The 20,495-nt window shown below is 39.8% G+C and overlaps 2 protein-coding genes across 2 annotated transcripts; one reads left to right on the forward strand and one right to left on the reverse strand.

Annotated features, from left to right (window-relative positions):
* The first annotated feature begins 917 nt into the window (after positions 1 to 917).
* Positions 918 to 11,568, forward strand: LOC124129579 (beta-1,4-N-acetylgalactosaminyltransferase bre-4-like). Its single transcript, XM_046493022.2, has 6 exons — positions 918 to 1,414; positions 2,918 to 3,159; positions 5,642 to 5,829; positions 6,666 to 6,788; positions 10,194 to 10,286; positions 11,286 to 11,568. The coding sequence occupies exons 1-6, from the start codon at positions 1,174 to 1,176 to the stop codon at positions 11,458 to 11,460; spliced, it is 1,062 nt and encodes a 353-aa protein (XP_046348978.2). The 5' UTR covers positions 918 to 1,173; the 3' UTR covers positions 11,461 to 11,568.
* A 4,433-nt stretch (positions 11,569 to 16,001) lies between these two features.
* Positions 16,002 to 17,897, reverse strand: LOC125384244 (glutamate receptor ionotropic, kainate 3-like). Its single transcript, XM_048402871.1, has 2 exons — positions 17,742 to 17,897; positions 16,002 to 16,284 (listed from the first exon to the last, which is right to left on the reverse strand). Exons 1-2 carry the CDS (start codon positions 17,886 to 17,888, stop codon positions 16,015 to 16,017), a joined length of 417 nt encoding a protein of 138 aa, XP_048258828.1. The 5' UTR covers positions 17,889 to 17,897; the 3' UTR covers positions 16,002 to 16,014.
* Positions 17,898 to 20,495: the final 2,598 nt, after the last annotated feature.

The following is a 20,495-nucleotide window of genomic DNA, read 5'->3' on the forward strand; positions in this document are numbered from 1 at the left end:
TGTTTGGTGTCTGTCACGTCGTAGAGTGTGACTCTCATGGTGTTTGGTGTCTGTCCTGTCGTAGAGTGTGACTCTCATGGTGTTTGGTGTCTGTCACGTCGTAGAGTGTGACTCTCATGGTGTCTGGTGTCTGTCCTGTCGTAGAGTGTGAAGCTCATGGTGTCTGGTGTCTGTCCTCTCGCAGAGTGTGACTCTCATTGTGTCTGGTGTCTGTCCTGTCGAAGAGTGTGACGCTCATGGTGTCTGGTGTCTGTCCTGTCGAAGAATGTGACTCTCATGGTGTCTGGTGTCTGTCCTGTCGTAGAGTGTGACTTTCATTGTGCTGGGCATCACCTTAAGAATACTACGTTTAAGAACAAACATCCCACGATTGCCAGAGGTTGTTATATGCTGAACAAAAACGTTAAGGATCATGAATATTTTGGTGACTTTGTTGTGAAGACACATACTGATGATATAAAAATATCCTTCCAATTATTCATGATCCCTAACTTATTTGTTCAGCGCATATTGTAATTGAGTTGGTTGAAGCAGTCGTAAATGCGTTGAAGGTAAGAATGCGATATCTCCATAGCTTGATTTGATTATAATATGCCTATAAAGTCCAAATATGCACCGAAATACGTGAAAATGGGTGTGTATTAGGTTATCCTACTGTGTGGGGGAAAGAGATGCATGTTGTGCCCTTGGACATTTCAATTCTTGAATGTGCTGCAATATATTGGTTTCGTCACAGTTCGACTCACCGAACTCTGTGCTCACCGTGGGTTATCTTACTGAAAGGCGGACAAAATCGATAATGATCAATGTTATTATCACGTAGTAAATAAATCATCGTAATTTGTATGAAAGCGTTTTTTTCATCTCGTGCACATACACTTACACACATACATACATTTAAATTAAATTTTGTATATTCCCGTACATCACGCTATTGACAACTGGAACTCATTGTGCACATAGGACGGATTTAAAAGCAACGCCGTAGCTCCTCAATGCCAGGAAACAGGTGTCACCATGAATAAAGAAGACGTCAATATTTATAGCCACGGCTGAAAGAGAACAACTAAGAGCAATCAATACATCTGAAAACTGTTCATTTAGGTGGATAGTTTAGGATGTGCTCTATACATGAAGCATGGTTAGCATGAGTAGCTCAAGAACATTCTGGCAATGTTGATCCGGCATCGTTTCATGTGTATTTTGGTGGTTTCGGCTGTGGCCATCATTGTCGTTGCTGTACAAAGCACAACACGTGGCTATAAAAGACACAACACAGAAGAACATGTGGATATCAATCAGTTTTCAAAAGGAGAACATATTTTAACACTGGACTCGAAAAGTAACTCGGGGCAGTCATGTGTGTACCCTGCCCGTGAACCAAGTGGTGCTCCGTGTCCACAGAATCATCTTCGTGAGTCATCTTTGTTTCTCTCCGGGTAAGGAATGAATGAATGAATGAATGAATGAATGAATGAATGTATGAATGAATGAATGAATGAATGAATAAATGAATGAATGAATGAATGAATGAATGAATGTCTGAATGAATTTCCTCCAGATAAATCCGAAAATTCTCAAAACATCAAGATTATGTAATTAAATAATCAAATAACACAATAATCAAACATATATACAGACATATATACATATCAATGTCCCGCATATTTACAGGCTAAAAACAGTAAGAAATATTGGTAAGGTTACTACACGTTGTTTAGGATATGTTTAATTTGATATAAATACTTTGAAAATTCAATAATTGTAAAATGCCACGTTATTTCATCAATGTCATTGTTGTCTGCACCAAGAAAGAATGCTAACATATCATGGTCTTCCATCATCTCTATTTGAACATACATTTCAACATCAAGATTATCAATTAGAGTTGAAAAGAATACATCTCACTCTGAAAGTAGACATTCACAGTTTAAGATGACATGGTGATAAAATCATGAGCAAAAGTATTACATTTTGCACATTCTTTTGATATTTTGCTTCTGGATCCAATCCTTATTACATACTGTATTTCTTCTCTCAATTCTGGATATAACATTACAATGCTGTATAACACATGAAGAGTAAGTGTTGGGTGAATTTTAGGATATCGAGATAGGTCAGCTCTACATGATAGTTTATATCATCTTTGTTTTTCTCCGGGTAAGGTATCCGGGTAAGGTTTACTTAAGCTAACGAACAGTATTTTAGTCATGTCACGACTTTTGTGTGAGGAGGAAAGCCAAAGGTGTGTACGAGTTCCGCCACTTTGGATTCATACACCAATATATTAATCTGACATAACTGAAACATTATAGAAGGGGTCATTGAACCCATCACATCTTCTCACCATTTTGAAGCAATCAGAATATCATTAATCTCAGACCTAACATCTTATAATTTAGCCTGACATTCCAAGTTGGCATGCATGACGCTAACATCCATACAGTAGTAGTTCCAACACGTTGAAAACATTACAATTGATTTAGTTTGGGAACTAGAACTGTCAAGCCTGAGATATATTTGTGAGCTGCTTTTGTCGGAGCTCAACAGAGACAAGTTATGAGTGAGAATTATTCTTTGATGACTGAACAATATCAGTGATTTCGTATGGTTGTCTACATATTTACGTGTGTTAATGATTAAATAATCAGGTCGGCTACGTGGATTTACATAGTGTACCGGCTTTTACTTTTATTGCTCTATCAACGCAAAAACTGTTGAAGTCATTTTTTATAAAATCCTGCGCAACATGTGGTTATCATGATGTAAATTTCAACATAACTGTGCAGTGTCTGCTCAAAATAACCTTTAAACAATTCAAAAAGTATGAATATATATTTGTAATAGAGCATCTTTGAAAATAATAATTCCCTAGGCATTTCTGTATATCGGAAATTGTATCGGTGCTTTTCTTTAGGTGAGAAACGACGAATACTAAATGAATCGCTACCATGGATTGAACTTGAGACGACCTTGAATGCGTCCAAGACACTTCTCCCCGGGGGATACCACCAACCGCTGGGATGTGCCTCACCACAGCGACTTGCCATAATAATTCCCTACAGAGACAGAGAGGTGAACCTGAAGATCCTCCTCAACAACCTCCACAGAGTGCTCCAGAAACAACAGGCGGAATATGTCATCTTTGTGGTGGAGCAGGTTTGTTTTGTTTGTTTGTTGTTTAACGCAGCACTCAGCAATATTCCAGCTATATGACGGCGGTCTGTAAATAATCGAGTATGGACCAGACAATCCAGTTATTAATATCATGAGCATCGATCCAAGCAATTGGGATCGATGACATGCATCAACCAAGTCAGCGAGCCAGGTTACCCGATCCCGTTAGTCGCCTCTTACGACAAGCATAGTCACCTTTTACGGCAAGCATGGGTTGCTGAAGACCTATTCTACCCCGAATCTTCACAGTGTTGACAGTATACCTCACAGCATAGAAATAGACAGTCGCCCCCGTTGTAATTTGTTATGAATACCGCAGTCATTTGTTAAATTTCAAGATTAGGGTATGATAATTTTATATCAGCAAAAGCGCTATCGTGTCACTTGATTTTCGGGCCCATCACTTGATTGGTCAAGACACGATTGTTTACAGGTCGCGGTCGCATGGCAGCGTGCTGACGTGCAGAGTCAGGCAACAAACAAACATTTATTTTTTATGCGTGAGTGGCGGCGGCTACCGGTAGGGCAGGATATGCTTACCTTTTTCGCGAATGCCTATTGTCATGATGGACTTGCAGGGATCCATTCATGTATGTTATATACAACTTTTAAAACGAGAGTTGGGGAATCGGCTCGCTTAGCAGAGGTACCACTGTACACGACCAACCCACATAACAACACAAGACCCGAGTGAACTGTCAGTATATTAGACAGCCATATAATAATATATATAATCAGTCAACAATAGAATGTTTACAATCAGTTATTAGAGCATGTTGACAATCAGTCATAGAGGAAGATATATGTGAAGGACATTAGGTGAACATGATCACAATCATTACACAAGATACATACTGCATTAGTCACGACACATATTCCAAGGTACACAACGTAATACTTCAGTATACATATGATTGAAATTGGTATACCCGAAATACTCTAACTAATACATTATCCGAATGGGCATTCACACAAGATACAGTCAGTTCAGCCATAATACATAGTCCAACGTAATACAGTTAACATAATTGGCATAATCTATCACTAATACACAGAAGTAGTACAATGGGAACATCTAAGATATACACACAATTATGACACTTAGTTACCAATTAAACTTGCAGGTATTACCAAGTTAAGTTATAGTTAAGATTTAACATAGTACAAGATAGTAACGTTTCTTACCTGAGTGAATAAACACTCAGTTTATTAGACAGCCACAGAATGATTTGTGACTGTCTGTCGTCCGTATTTATACCTATTCTACCTACTACAGATAGTCACATCGACTGATTAAACTGACGATAAAGTCGTTATTGCGAACTTTAGTGGCGCTATCTGGAAAGAATTATATAATTTAGTTTGACCGAGGCATTGATGATAAAGGTGTTTATGAGTGAAGTTCAGTAAGAATAATAGTTCACCAGTGGATTTATGCAACGAATGTTTACGTGGTACGTGTGATTTGATAAGGGTGGTAACAGCTGTAGATACAGATAGAGATATACACGTCTTATATGTGTTTGCCTTACTCTATCTGACAAGGGGCGGTCGGGTAGCCTAGTGGTTAAAGCGTTCGCACGCCACCCCGAAGCCCCGGGTTCGATTCCCGATATGGGTAAAATGTGTGAAGCCCATTTCTGGCTAAAGGCAGCGTAAAACCATACTCACTCACTATCTGACCAGCACCATGAATGATGCGGGTCCTGTCCGATATGCGTTATCGGGTTGACCGTTGGCAGTCTAAAGATAATGGAACGTGGTCGTTAGATGTAATATTCCCTTATTTCACAATTTCCAATTCTTAATATGTAGCATATAACGTGATAAAATATTTGTCAAATTTTGTCCATTTTCCCCATGTTAATACAACCAACGGTGGCTTCGACTTGTACCATATGTTGCCGTGTTTGTTAAGGAGAACAGTTGGCTTGCCTTTCACAGGCGCGTGCCACTGGTCGCTTACCCTTTCACGTCCGCCTTCTATTTCCTATAATGATCACCAATATCCGTTCATAATCAGCAGCCATAGTGACTTCCCAGAACCCTCCGATATCATACACAAAACAAGGGGGTGGTCGGGTAGGCTAGTGGTTAAAGCGTTTGCTCGTCACGCCGAAGACCCGGGTTCGATTCCCGACATGGGTACAATGTGTGAAGCCCATTTCTGGTGTCCCCCGCCGTGATAATGCTGGAATATTGCTAAAAGCGGCGTAAAACCATACTCACTCACTCACAAAACAAGAAGGGCCGGTTCTGTTATGTTCGTGAATACCCTCATTGCATATACATTGAAGACACATTATGTCATCATAAATTTAAAAGTGTGTGAAGTCAGTCCATGTCTTTTTCAGTAATTTTGATGAAGGTGGTAGTCCAATAACGATCGTTTCATAACGAGAAATGATTACAATTACAGAAGAATCATAATAGAACTACAATAATGTTTTCACATATATTGCAGGAAAACGGTACACCGTTTAACAGAGGATTGATTAAAAACATTGGGTACCTTGAAGCCAAGGCTCGTTGTCATTTTGACTGTTTCACCTTCCATGATGTCGACTTGGTGCCTGAGAGTGAGAGGAATACCTACTGGTGTGGGACAAATGCTGTGCATCACGCTCGAAGACTCGACATATGGAAATATAGGTAGACCCAACTCTGTACCACGCTCTCTACCTACACTGAAGTAGTGAACCACGTACAATTATAAGCTCACCATGTGTAGAGGGCAGGGCATTTGCTTGTCAAGTGTATCAACTCATTTACGGTCAGAATGTTTTGTCGACTATAATGCATAATAATAAAATTGTTCGTTGGTTGGTTTGTGTGTTTATCGCAGCACTCAGCAATATTCCAGCTATATGACGGCGGTCTGTAAATAATCGAGTCTGAACCAGACAATCCAGTGATTGACATCATGAACATCGATCCACGCAATTGGGATCAATGACATGCATCAACCAAGTCAGCGAGCCTGACCACTCGATCCCGTTAGTCGCCTTTTACGACAAGCATATTCACCTTTTACGGCAAGCATGGGTTGCTGAAGACCAATTCTACCCCGGATCTTCACGGGCCCCATAATGATAAAAGCGACAAAACCCTTTCCATATTCCTAAGAAATCCCTGCTAAAGCGGGTCGATTGTACGATTCCGACTGTATCGTGCGCATGGGAAACCCTGTTTGAAGTCATTTTACCCCCGATAAAATACATAAAAAACATACATTAAAAAAACAAGGGGTGCTTTTTCGACACAATATTAAACTAAAAAATAAGAATATGTGTAGGACGTTTGCGATTTTAGTCTGGTCAACTTGCAGGCTTGTAGAAGAGGCTCAGGGGACAGCACTGCGTTTAACGAGTGCCTGTAAAGGAAGGATCGATATATTTATAATGAAAGAGACGTTTGCACTGTGTATACGGTTGTGTATATTTCTTATTAATTTCGTTAGCGTGAATTACCTTAAGTTTACATTTCAGGGTAATATACACCTACCTCTTTGGTGGGGTAATCACCTTCAACGAGACGTTTTTCTCCACCATCAATGGTTACTCCAACTTGTTCTTCATGTGGGGAGCGGAAGACGATGACCTGTTTCACAGGTAAGACGTTTCACCAGGAATGTTTCTGTTCAGGAGAAAACACGCCTCTGGGGTTGAAAATGTAAAACTCAAGCGGGAGGTTTTTTGGACCCTGGCGATTACATTTTTTACTACTACAATGTGTTTGTTTCGGAATTATAAACCGGCGAATTAACATTCAATAATATTTGTTTCGTATCATGCATAAAAGTGCGTTAAGACAGTCTAAAGAAGCGCCCGTAAAATTTATATGGTCAGGAAATATTCGCTAAAATTATTGACCATCTCGTGGAACGTCAGGCCTATACGTACTTTGCAGGTTAGAGAAAAACTCCAGAATGCCCATATCAAAGACAAACCTCGGGCAGAATACAAATGTAGACTTAGAAAATCTGGAGTTCAGAGCTGAACGCTCGCAATAGAGTCAAAGCCACAAATACTTATGCTGTGCCCGTCCTTTCGTATTCTTGGTGTTGTTGATTAGACGAAACAAGAAATTCACGGTATTGACACCCTCACACGAAGAATCATGTCAGACAATAGATCCCACCACCCTCGCTCTTCCCTCAATCACTTCTATTCACCAGTTAAAATGTGAGGGCGTGGTTTGATTAACGTGGAGGCCCTTCATAATATAATTTTATTGTGCACTTTTGCACACATTTAACTGTCTGATGATCCTCTTGTGAAGCATGTCAAGACTCATGATGAAAACAAGCCATTCCACATTTTTCTTAAACGAATCAAGGATTCGATTTAAAAAAAATGAAATAAAAAGGCAGAGAACGTATGCTCATTTTAGATTTAATTGTGATTTAAAAATAAATTATTTTGAAAATTGTCCAAAATGCACTCTTTTTTCTTATTAATCCTTCTTTTATCGCAGTAAGTCTTAATCGAGGGAAATATACTTATACTACTAATACTACAATATAAATTTAACATATATTTTCACCATAATAATCTTTAATTGTAATCTCAACAATAATTTTGCAATTTGGCCGTTTTTGAAATAATAATGAGAATAACTGATGTGTCAAAAAATTAATTGTATGTTTATTTAAAACACTAAACAGTTAAATATATAAAATAAAGGGTTCTTAAGCCAAACATTTGTAGACCTTGGAGCTTCTGAAAATGACCCCTTTCTATTCTGTCCGATAGCATTCGGAAATAGACTTGACGCTCCTTTGTAGGATTTAAGAACCCGGTTTGAAAGCTCTTCTTAATCTAAAATGACAGAAAAATAACATGTATCTGTATGTTCACATTAACTTGTAGTGTCAGATGATGGTAAATACAACTTGACAATTCCTAAATTATATCACTTTGTTAAGCACAGTCATTGGCATGTTCAAATTTTGACAAGAATATGTATCTCTCTATAATCTAATCTTTATTTAGATGTTCAAAGTACAAACAGCTTGAAATTCCTTTTGTCTTCGTTGATTATTCATGTAAATAACAAAAACGTCAACGCCTGAAAATAACCAGTCTCGATATCCACCGAAACAAAATCCACTGGGCGTAAAAGGCAAAATAGCAGTAAAAAATATATGATTGGATCACTGAAAAATAGTGATGACACCAGGTGTTCGCGAAAAGGGTAAGCATGTCCAGGTAGTCGACGCTCACACAATTCTTGCATAAGTATTTGTTACCTGACACCGCACAGCAGCACCCCTGCTATGCTACAGTGGCCTACAAACAAACCAGACAACCAAGTGATTGACGGACCAGAAAATCCAGTGACACGATAGCGCTTTTATTGATGGCTGAATTAATTGGAGATATTGATAAATGTATAAAATGAAAAAAAAAGTTATTATCACACGAGGTGCGCACGTTCATGAAGAATGTTGGTTTTCCAGGCGTAACTTGACTTTTGACATATTACTTAGAAAAAGAGTATCTCGAAATTGTATCGTGCCAATTTTGAGATTGAAGATCTTTACAGCATTGAAAGAAAATATTCAAAACCATTGTATTATTACCCCATTACTATCCAAACAAATGAAAACCGAAGAATAACATACGGACATGAGACACTCCATTTCCTTTTCGGTTCCATCAAAACTGTTCAACATTATAATAAACTCTTATCAAGATTCATTTTTAACAACTCTTTCGCCTAAACAGGTCATGGGGTGGTAGCCATGTGGTTAACGCGTTCGCTCGGCGCACCGTTTTCGATTCAGCACATGGCCCGCGCCGGTTTCGATTCAGCACATGGCCCGCGCCGGTTTCAAATCAGCACATGGCCCGCGCCGGTTTCGATTCAGCACATGGCCCGCGCCAGTTTCGATTCAGCACATGGCCCGCGCCGGTTTCGATTCAGCACATGGCCCCAATGGAGGAAGACCATCCCTGCTTACCCATTCCTTCACTACAGACTCCCTCTGTGGTCTAGGGAATAGAGCGTCTGCATCAATTGGTATATCAGTGGCTTAGCACAGTCTGTAAAACATACATTGGTCCACAAAATCGCACACACACGCGCGCACGCACGCACACACGCGCGCGGCCGCACACACACACACACACACACACACACAAACAAAACAAAACCAACCCCCCAAAAAACAAACATCCCAAAATCCCCCAAACAACCATTCATCTCACCTCACATTCACGTTAATGTCAAAATTAAAGGAAGAGTACCAAGTATGCTAATAGAAGTACGAAAAAGATAGGATGGCATTTTTACATACCATAATACCCTTTCCATAATCAAAAGAAATCTAACGAATCATTATCATTATCGGGTGTTCGCTATGTCCAACACAAATGTTTTCTGATAATGATAGTTTACTATTTTAGTCTGCATTGCTTAATCCTAGATGGTATTTGAACATATGTCTTGTGCATATCTTAAATAGAAACTTAATTTTAAAAGGTTAATGTAGTCAGCATGAGGGATTTAATCTCTTGCAACTGTATTGTAATTGCGGTAGTCTTGCTCCGAGCGTGATCTTATGGGACATTGTCTTGTTTAGTTCAACCATCCCCCCACTTCAGCTGTTGGTGTTTGTGTTCGATGCGAGTGATGAGTAGTGGAATGCTGATTAACGATGTAAATATTCCAGCACTAGTGCCGGTTTTTTCACGTCGGTCTGTAAACAATCGTCTGGAAAAGGCACACCTTTACCAGGAGTTGATAACACGGACAACTGTCCACTTCGTCGAATCACAGTGGCAAACAATCAGCCCAATCATACATTGTATGATCTGATACGCGTAGTTTAAGCGTTCGTTATGCCAAAGTGTTGCCGTGGAGCCCATCCTTGATGTCTCCGCCGTGATATTGCTGGATTAGTGCTAAAAGCGGCGTAAAACAATATTCATTCATTACTCGATTCCCAGGAAATCATATCCATTTCTAAATCAATACTCGTATAATACATTGACATACATACGCCTTTTCAGAGTGCGGAAGAAACATTTGAAGTTTGAAGTCAGCAAAGACCCTCGTTACACTGCACTGAAGCATACCAAAGAAACAAGACATCCTGAAGAAAAGTAGGTAGAGTTATGCTCGCCACGCTGTGGACATCACATGTGACAAGACACTACAATACAGTAAACACAGACACCCATGGACGTGTATGTTAATGGCTATTTATCCTTCTTTACTCATCTACATTAAATAAGTTTGAGTCCAGTTCGAATTAATGACCCTAAACATAGCCGTCGACTCATGTAAGACAGACTAGTCTGTGGGACGTTACTGTGGTGGAGATTGTGACATCACTTCACAAACGCAAAGTCGATCCACAATCGAGGAGGATAAAAAAGATGCCTCGTCAATATCATAGTGAGTGAGTATGGTTTTACGCCGCTTTTAGCAATATTCCAGCAATATCACGGCGGGGGACACCAGAAATAGGCTTCACACATTGTGCCCATGTCGGGAATCGAACCCGGGTCTTCGGCGTGACGAGCGAACGCTTTAACCACTAGGCTACCCGACCGCCCCGTCAATATCATAAGACTGCGGTGTTGTCTGTGGTGTTAATAATAATAATAATAATATAATAATAATAATATATTCTTATCGGGGACGCTTTACCTTGCAGATTGAACAATTTACGCAACACAGTGATGTAGCGTTACAAACATGTTTTTCCATTGAAAAGTATTCCAAAAAGGCGTAAAAAGTGTATGAAGAATGTATGAACATCATTTCAAGCAGACTGATATTAAGTACAGTTAACTACGGTTATAACGAACTCAAAGGGACTACTAATATTAGTTCGTTATAACCGTAGTTCGTTATAAGCATATATACATCATAACTACAGCAAATAGTCGGGACCAGAAAAGTAAGTTCGTTATATCCGCCAGTTCGTTATACACGTGTTCGTTATAACCGTAGTTTACTTTAACTTCAAATAGTTGTTAGTTGGCGTAAAACTAAGTAGATGTAATAAATTGTTAATGTTAAATAAATGTATGAAAATATCTTCAATCACGTAAAATGATTTCAACAATTTGATTTGATTTGTTTCTTCTTTTCAGGATAAAAATCTATACAAACAGCACTCAGAGGATGGACACGGACGGGCTCAACAGCATGGGAAGGCTTTACAGAGTTATATCTGTGGACTACAAGCCACTTTACACTCGAATATATGTATCTATTAATCAAACAGAAATATATACTCAGCTGAGGCATTATGGCATAAATTTGTAAATACCAATTAATATTGATAAATTTGTTTGAAAAGAAATGACATTCCTTTTGGTCCTTCAATAACCCGTATAATACACACGACATACAATCTGATGAGCGTTCGGATGAATGTGTTTACATATTAAAGCACATTGTCAGATGTCTTTATTGTGCGGAAGTTCTCTGTTTACACTAATGATGAAGACCTCCTTTTGACTTGGGCGGTGGGGTAGCCTAGTGATTAAAGCGTTCGCTCGTCACCCTGAAGACCCGGGTTCGATTCCCGACATGGGAACAATGTGTGAAGCCCATTTCTGGTGTCCCCCGCCGTGATATTGCTGGAATATTGCTAAAAGCGGCGTAAAACTGTACTCAGTCAGTGTTAACTGCTAAACATGAGAGATAATGTCAGGGTATAGTCTTGTAGCATCAAATTATGTCAATTTCTCATTGTTATATCATGACGAATCCATGTCGGACAAATCATGTAACATACATGAAATACCGTTGACTTCGACGTAAATTATTGTCATGATACATGATTACCTTTTCGTGTGCACTATTTCCAGTTGACAAATCCCATCTAATGAGATGCGGCCAGCTTTAGTTCAGTTCTGTGAACAGAGGCTAGTGTGGGGATCACATTCACGATAGTTCAGCCGAAGACGTATGCAGATCTATATACGTCTTCGGTTCAGCTTTGTAAAATTACAAGAAAAACGGCACAAAAATAGCCTAAATGTTAGGTCGGACGTTTTCAAACTACATACATTCGCAAACTGGTATATTATAATAATTAGACTGGGACATGGGCCTAAATGACAGTTCACATGAGGCTGCTATAGGGAATTTAAAATAAGATGTTATTTGCTTAGGTACGTTTAAGAAACGCGCATCCGTCATTGATTCAAAACTTCAGCACCTAAGTCTCAGAGGGGATGCTGAGAAACAAGTGAATGTTTACCAAGGATTGAAAGTTTGCATTTTCACCATTGTCATTGCATATATGACTTAATCACACAAATAAATCATCACTGAAAAAAAGAGGGGAAATGACATATTAATGTTATATGATTTGCAAGCGCGTTTTTACTACATTTGTAATGGAAAAGTAATTGTTGATGAAGTAAGTGGAATTAACCCATTATCTCATAGAGACGTAGGTGAGGTGAGGTGAAATGGGGTTTAATGTCGCGTCCAAGATTATTGCACTTATATAGCGACGTGCATATACGTGTATGTGTTTGTGTGGCTGCCTGTACTAGTCCGGACTGATGCCTTTTTATAGTGCTAGCGCACTGAGATACCATGCCGCAGTTTAACATGAATATCCCATTCAGACACAGTATACTGACTCCGAGCCGACCAGTCCTTGTTTTAGTCCCTTAATGCCGAGTGCCAGACAGGGTAACAACAAGTACCATCTTTTAACGTCTTTTGGTATGACGCGGCTGGGGATCGAACCCCGGACCTTCCGCTCTACCATTAGACCACGGAGGCGGTCCGCAAAATATAGCATACATGTACATGTATATCACAGTAAAACTCTAACTGTAAACGTCAACCATTTGGTAAGCTGATATTGGGCACCGAGTGTTTCAGGGCTCCACCATCACATTCGGAGATAATCAACTGATGAACAATGACGGGGGACAGCTGACGTGCTGTTGTTGACTTGCCACGACTAGAGCCATCATCGATCTCGCTATCACTGTTATTTAGAGACACTAAACTAACAATCTTTCCTTTATATTCCTACCTGTACATGTATGTGACGTTGCACATGCTGACCTGAAGAGAATGAGACTGCACCGAGTGCTTGAAGTGACATCACATAACAGTCAGTCTGTGAAAATGAATGAATGTTGCTCTCTTTGTTCAGTTTGAAACGTGAAAACGCATCAGCGTATAACACTGACACCGTGGCAAATAGTAACTTGGCCAAAATGAAAAAAATGACGCGATAGTGTATAACTTACATTTTGATTTCATGGGGAATTGAATACTAGTATTCATCTTATTTGTTTTTCATGAAGAAATAATATTTTGTAAAGGATTTATAACAATGTCATAATAACTACAGCTTTACTCGTATGTGAGCTGTAGCTATCTAGGGATGATATGGAAACATTTTCTACATAATCATACTTATTGTTGCTGATTAAAGAGTTCAAGTTTGCAGATGTGGTGAAGTTTAACATATACACAAAATCTATTTAGACTGTAGAGTAGCCAGTTCCTCACTATTTAAAATATAGTATTTATACAATAAATCTTACGAGCAGAATTCTGACAGAACTGGGGACTTTTATCTGTATACTGGTAAACCGCCACAATCAGATTAATGTTTGCGTACTGTGCAGGTTGTGAGCTAGACGAACGCTTAGACTCTGAAAATATAGAATTTAAGTTGAAAAGGGGTCCCAGTAAGGTGAAAGATAGACTTGCTTAACTGAGAACTATAGCATCACAGTAAGGTCTGACTGGAATTGAGATACGATGACATATATCAACCAAGTCAGTGAGCCTCGCCACCCAAACCCGTTTCTCGCCTCTTACGACAAGCGTAGTCGTCTCTTACGACAATCATGGGTTGCTGAAGACCTGTTCTACCCCGGACCTTCACTGTTCACCTGTAGGGGTTTCAGGACGGTTCAGCTGTAAGGGGTTCAGGACGGTTCAGCTGTAGGGGTTTCAGGACGGTTCAGCTGTAGGGGTTTCAGGAGGATACCATGTGCTTCAATATTCCATTGTGTGGTAAGTCAAACCTCATGTTGTGGTTCCGACGTATAAAGAACTGCTTAGTTAATGGAGTATTTAAATGAGTATGGGTATATATACTTGATCCGCCCGTGAATATTGTCCGACATCACGTGCGTGTGTGCGTTCATGTGTATGCGGTTGTGTGTTTGTGTTGTTAACATTACTATTATTGTGAAGCGTGATTATTTTTTGTGTAAACACACAGTATAACGAAATCGGGCCCCACGCTTGCAGACAGACAGTTTATTTGGGTCTCACCTCATGTCCAGCAATATATACATAAAATAATATACATCTATTATCAAAGTACACAAGACATTCTAAAAGAATTACGAGAGACCATATATAAAACAGGTTATACATAATATATTTAAAACAACATTCCCTGAAATAGAATAGAAATACATAATAATATCAGGAATATAAAAGCCCTCTTCGCCGGGTTAAACTTAAATACAAGGTTTTGGCCGAAATTAAAACTAAGCTAGTAAATGACAGTAAAACACACATCTTATCACTATCAGACAGAGAGTTGTATTGCGGTAATAGCAGCGCTGCGTTCTGCTCTAGCTTGTACGTCAGGTCTGAATATACTGCACAATGTAAACAAACAGGAAGTGACGTCAGCAGAAGAAACGTATTTCCCTCGCTGATAATTATTATTTTGTGGTGTGTACTAACTACTGTGTGTCTCATCTTCGATGCAGTTGTCACAAAAGGGGCATAACCGTTGTTGAATGGACAGTCCTTGCATGTGGCTGACCTCGCGAAGAAAGCTGGTATTACAGTTGGTAATTTATGACCGAATAACGCGTCATCGGCATTGTCTGTGGACACGTTCCACGAGCAAATCAACTGCAGCTGCAAACACACCAATCAGAATAGAGTAAAATGCAGACTGTACATCAACAAGGGTGACAACTTGGCCCTTTGTCTTTGCCGGCTGTGAACACTTGTCCTTCGGCCACCATGCTTGTTTGAGGCGATCAATGACACCCGTGTTGACCAACTGCAGGATTCTGGAAGTAAATAGGTGAGATGAAATGGGGTTTAACGTCGCGTAAGATTATTGCACTTATATAGCGACGTGCATGCAAGTGTGTGTGTGTGGCTGCTTGTACTTGTTTGGACTGATGCCGATTTATAGTACTAGCCCACTGAGATACCATCTCGCAGTTTAACATGAATACCCTACTCAGACACAGTATACTGACTCCGAGCCGACCAGTCCTTGTTTTAGCCCCTTAATGCCGAGCGCCAGACAGGGTAACAACAAGTACCATCTTTGGACGTCGTTTGGTATGACGCGTTCGGGGATCGAACCCCGGACCTTCCGCTCTCCTGGCGGATGCTCTACCATTAGACCACGGTGGCGGTCCCTGGAAGTAAATAAGCAGTGTTACTTCTTCTTCAGAGTGTCTTCTTGACTACAGTGTCATGTCACAACGTGATACGATCATATTTACTTTAGGTAATGACGAAAGTAGTCCGAACAATAAACAGGACTTGAAAAGAAAAAGAGCTTCTGTGTGTGGGATACGAAAAGACGTTAAAAGGTGGTACTTGTTGTTACCCAGCCTGGTGCTCAGGATATTGGGGACAACACAAGTTCTGGACGGTGAGCCAGTATGCTGTGTCTGAATGGGATATCCATGTTAAATATAGCATGGCATCTCAGTTGGCTAGCACTATAAAACCGCAATTCGTTTGGGCAAGTACACACGTACACGCACGTCGCTAAATAAGAGCAATAATCTTGAACGCGGCGTTAAACACCACCTCACCTTTGGTGTTTGGGATTAATAATTGTACTTACATGTCTGAAACAATCTCTTTGTATGGAGAACCATTTGGAAACGCAATGCTGTATGTGACAGGGTAAAGATTATCTTTGAGCATGCGCAGTTGGCAGTTACGACTCCTCCAGTAGTTGGAGAGCGGACGCCCTCCTATAAAGGCATAGTCCTCTGTTAATAGTCTCTTCAGGTGCACATCTTGATGCGGACTTAGAATATCTGGATCGGATTTGCTGAATCTCTGTATACCTTCAAGAAGGAGCTTGTGAACGGTCAGGTTGGACATCTAACAAAAAACATAATTCGAGGAATACATGTACGCCTTTCACTGTTTTGAGTACAAATTAGTGACTTAAAATAAGCTAAAACATTTTGCAGAAAGCATTTAAATTGCGACAAAAAAACATAAATAAAAAAGTGCTGATCATAACGCATGTGAGTATAATAGGTTCCATGACACGTGATAATCATTCACGATGTTTACTGTTTTTTTGTATGCATGTCATCGTATCCCAATTGCGTGGATCGATGCTCATGATAATAATCACTGGATTGTCTGGTCCAGACTCGATTATTTACAGACCGCCGTCATATAGCTGGAATATTGCTGAGTGCGGCGTTAAACAACAAACCAACCAACTAACCAACCAACTGTTTATTTGTTTTTCTTTATTTAATACCTCAGTGCGCAATATTTGAGCCATCAATTATAGCCGCTTGTAAATAATCGAGTCTGGACGAGGCAGACCAGTAATTGATATTATGAGCAACGACTTACGTCGTGTGCATTCGCTATAAACTCAGAGGACCCGTGAAGATCCGGGGTCGAATAGGTTTTCAGCAACCCATGCTTGCCGTAAAAGGTGACTATGCTTGTCGTAAAAGGCGACTAACGGGATCGGGTGGTCATGCTCGCTGACTTGTTTGAAGCATGTCTTCAATCCCAATTGCGTGGATCGATGCTCATGATGTCAATCACTAGATTGTCTGGTCCAGACTTGATTATTTACAGACCGCCGTCATATAGCTGGAATATTGCTGAGCGCGGCGTTAAACAATAAACAAACAAACAAACAAACAAACAAACAATATAAACTCAGACATCACGTCCATTACGTCGCCTCGTGTGATAAGCATTGTTTGATCGGGACCTATAATTCTAACAATCCTCACGGGCCGTTTGAACTAATTAATAGCTATCTACTGATTTATGTTTTACACAGATTATTGTTGTCGTGCCATGTACATTCACATGTAAATATCACAACATGGTGACGAATAAATAAACATTTTGTAGATGTTTTGTTCTGAAATATAGCCTACATTTTATTAATTACTCAAAATTCATAATCTATGACAGCTGCAATTGTGGCAGGTGAACATTCATCAGATTGTGATGCATCCTTGCACGATTATGGCAAACATAAGTCAGATCGTGATGCATCTCACATAACGTTATCAAAGATACACTCTTCAAAGTTAAGTACATAAAGTCAATTTATGTGGGCGATCGGGTAGCCTTGTGGTTAAAGCGTTCGCTCGTCACGCCGAAGACCCGGGTTCGATTCCCGACATGGGTACAATGTGTGAAGCCTATTTCTGGTGTCCCCCGCTGTGATATTGCTGGAATATTGCTAAAAGTGACGTAAAACCATACTCACTCACTCACTCACTCACTCAATATAAGTAAAAACAGTCATTTCAATCACGCTTTTTTAAATTTTAGTAATCTGTTGCAAATACCTTGAACAGTGTCAGAAAGCTGCATCCACTGACACAACCCCATTTGAAATTAGTCTGGGTTACCATCTCAAGTGCAGTCTCAAATGGAGGCGACTGGGCGTTGGCGGTGAGGAAGGCGACGAGGTTACCAGAGAACACAGCGGTCATGAGGCACGTCAGTACCCACCAGCAGCCAAGCAAAACACGACTGCGGGGATGCCGAAACATCTGCCCATTGCCTGTACAAGCGTAATAACCATCCAGTAAAACTAGTCAAAACATTCCCAGGAAGTATTATTCAAGTCATTCCAATACTGCATTGTCTGCCTGCTGCTTCAAATTTCAGATGATCGTAGCATAAAACTAGTCAAAAACATTTAGTTAAAGGCGGACTGGGCTCAGACAAATTGGCAATCCCAGGAAGTATTATTCAAGTCATTCCAATACTGCATTGTCTGCCTGCTGCTTCAAATTCCAGATGATCGTAGCATAAAACGAGTCAAAACATTTAGTTAAAAGCGGACTAGGCTCAGACAAATTGGCAATCCCAGGAAGTATTATTCAAGTCATTCTAATACTGCATTAAATATTGTCTGCCTGCTGCCTCAAATTTCAGGTGATCGTGGAATAAAACTAGACAGTTAAAATATTTAGTTAAAGGCGGACTAGGCTCAGACAAATTGGCAATCCACGGAAGTATTATTCAAGTCATTCCAATACTGCATTGTCTGCCTGCTGCTTCAAATTTCAGATGATCGTAGCATAACACTAGTCAAAACATTTAGTTAAAGGCGGACTGGGCTCAGACAAATTGGCAATCCCAGGAAGTATTATTCAAGTCATTCTAAAACTGCATTAAATATTGTCTGCATGCTGCTTCAAATTTCAGGTGATCGTGGAATAAAACGAGTCAAAACATTTAGTTAAAGGCGGTCTAGGCTCAGACAAATTGGCAGTCCACGGAAGTATTATTCAAGTCATTCCAATACTGCATTGTCTGCCTGCTGCTTCAAATTTCAGATGATCGTAGCATAACACTAGTCAAAACATTTAGTTAAAGGCGGACTGGGCTCAGACAAATTGGCAATCCCAGGAAGTATTATTCAAGTCATTCTAAAACTGCATTAAATATTGTCTGCATGCTGCTTCAAATTTTAGGTGATCGTGGAATAAAACGAGCCAAAACATTTAGTTAAAGGCGGACTAGGCTCAGACAAATTGGCAATCCCAGGAAGTATTATTCAAGTCATTCCAATACTGCATTGTCTGCCTGCTGCTTTAAATTTCAGATGATCGTAGCATAAAACTAGTCAAAACATTTAGTTAAAGGCGGACTCGGCTCAGACAAATTGGCAATCCCAGGAAGTATTATTCAAGTCATTCTAAAACTGCATTAAATATTGTCTGCATGCTGCTTCAAATTTCAGGTGATCGTGGAATAAAACGAGTCAAAACATTTAGTTAAAGGCGGACTAGGCTCAGACAAATTGGCAATCCCAGGAAGTATTATTCAAGTCATTCCAATACTGCATTGTCTGCCTGCTGCTTCAAATTTCAGATGATCGTAGCATAAAACTAGTCAAAACATTTAGTTAAAGGCGGACTAGGCTCAGACAAATTGGCAATCCCAGGAAGTATTATTCAAGTCATTCCAATACTGCATTGTCTGCCTGCTGCTTCAAATTTCAGATGATCGTAGCATAAAACTAGTCAAAACATTTAGTTAAAGGCGGACTGGGCTCAGACAAATTGGCAATCCCAGGAAGTATTATTCAAGTCATTCTGAAACTGCATTGTATCTGCTTCAAATGTCATGATGTGTATCAGTGTGACAGGGAACAATCACCCAAGGTACATTGAAACAATGTTTCAGTTTCACAAATCACAAGGCCTAAATTTAGTCTGGAAATGGGCATCACGCCCTGGAGCAAAGGCTCTCTGGGTGTTTAAACATTTGTAATAATCGTGTTATATGGTGAAATATATTGGTCGAAAGAACATAACAGATTCAGCTCCAATAATTAATACAATACTGGTACTTACAATATATTTATGCTACGATCACCTTTTATCTAAGTTGGACATGTGCGGTCAGTCATCAGCACTTCATCTAATGAACGCGAAAAAGAATTTATGATCCCAAAGGAGACATCGCTTGGGTGAGATCAAGCGATCTCTACATTGCAGATATCGCTGCAGTGAAATTGCACAGTGCTTTGCAGACCATTGTGACGTCATCGTTACCATGACGTCACAATCAAATGACATCACTAATGGCTCTTCTACTGAAGCTGTTAGCAGTATCTTTTACACTTAAGACACTGCTTATTACCGTCTACAAACTGAAAAAGTTGGAAGAATGATGTTGGATGATAAAAAAAATCTCACCCTCGTGTCTTTTGATATCAAATATATCAACACTCGTTGATAAAAGTGGAAAAAACTCCGAGACCTGAGGAGGAGTTTTGCCACTTTTAACGACTTGTGTTGATATATTTGATATCAAAAGACACGAGGGTGTGATTCTCCATATTCCTCATACCAGAAATGCACAAAATGCACACCTCCATACACACAAAAACAATTTTGGTGCAGTTAAACAAAGGAATCTGAGGGTTGTGACTACAGTCAATCACTGTAGAGACACCAACTACGATGGTCGCCAGGCATAGAACACAAACATTGAAGCGGGCCCAAAACAATTTTAACACATAGAATAAGAAACAATAACTTCAATTAGTCGCCTACTCACCTTGACGAAATGGTACTCCAAAC

Source organism: Haliotis rufescens, unplaced genomic scaffold (genome assembly GCF_023055435.1).
Source record: "Haliotis rufescens isolate VD_foot unplaced genomic scaffold, xgHalRufe1.0.p SCAF_3, whole genome shotgun sequence".
NCBI lineage: Eukaryota > Metazoa > Mollusca > Gastropoda > Lepetellida > Haliotidae > Haliotis > Haliotis rufescens.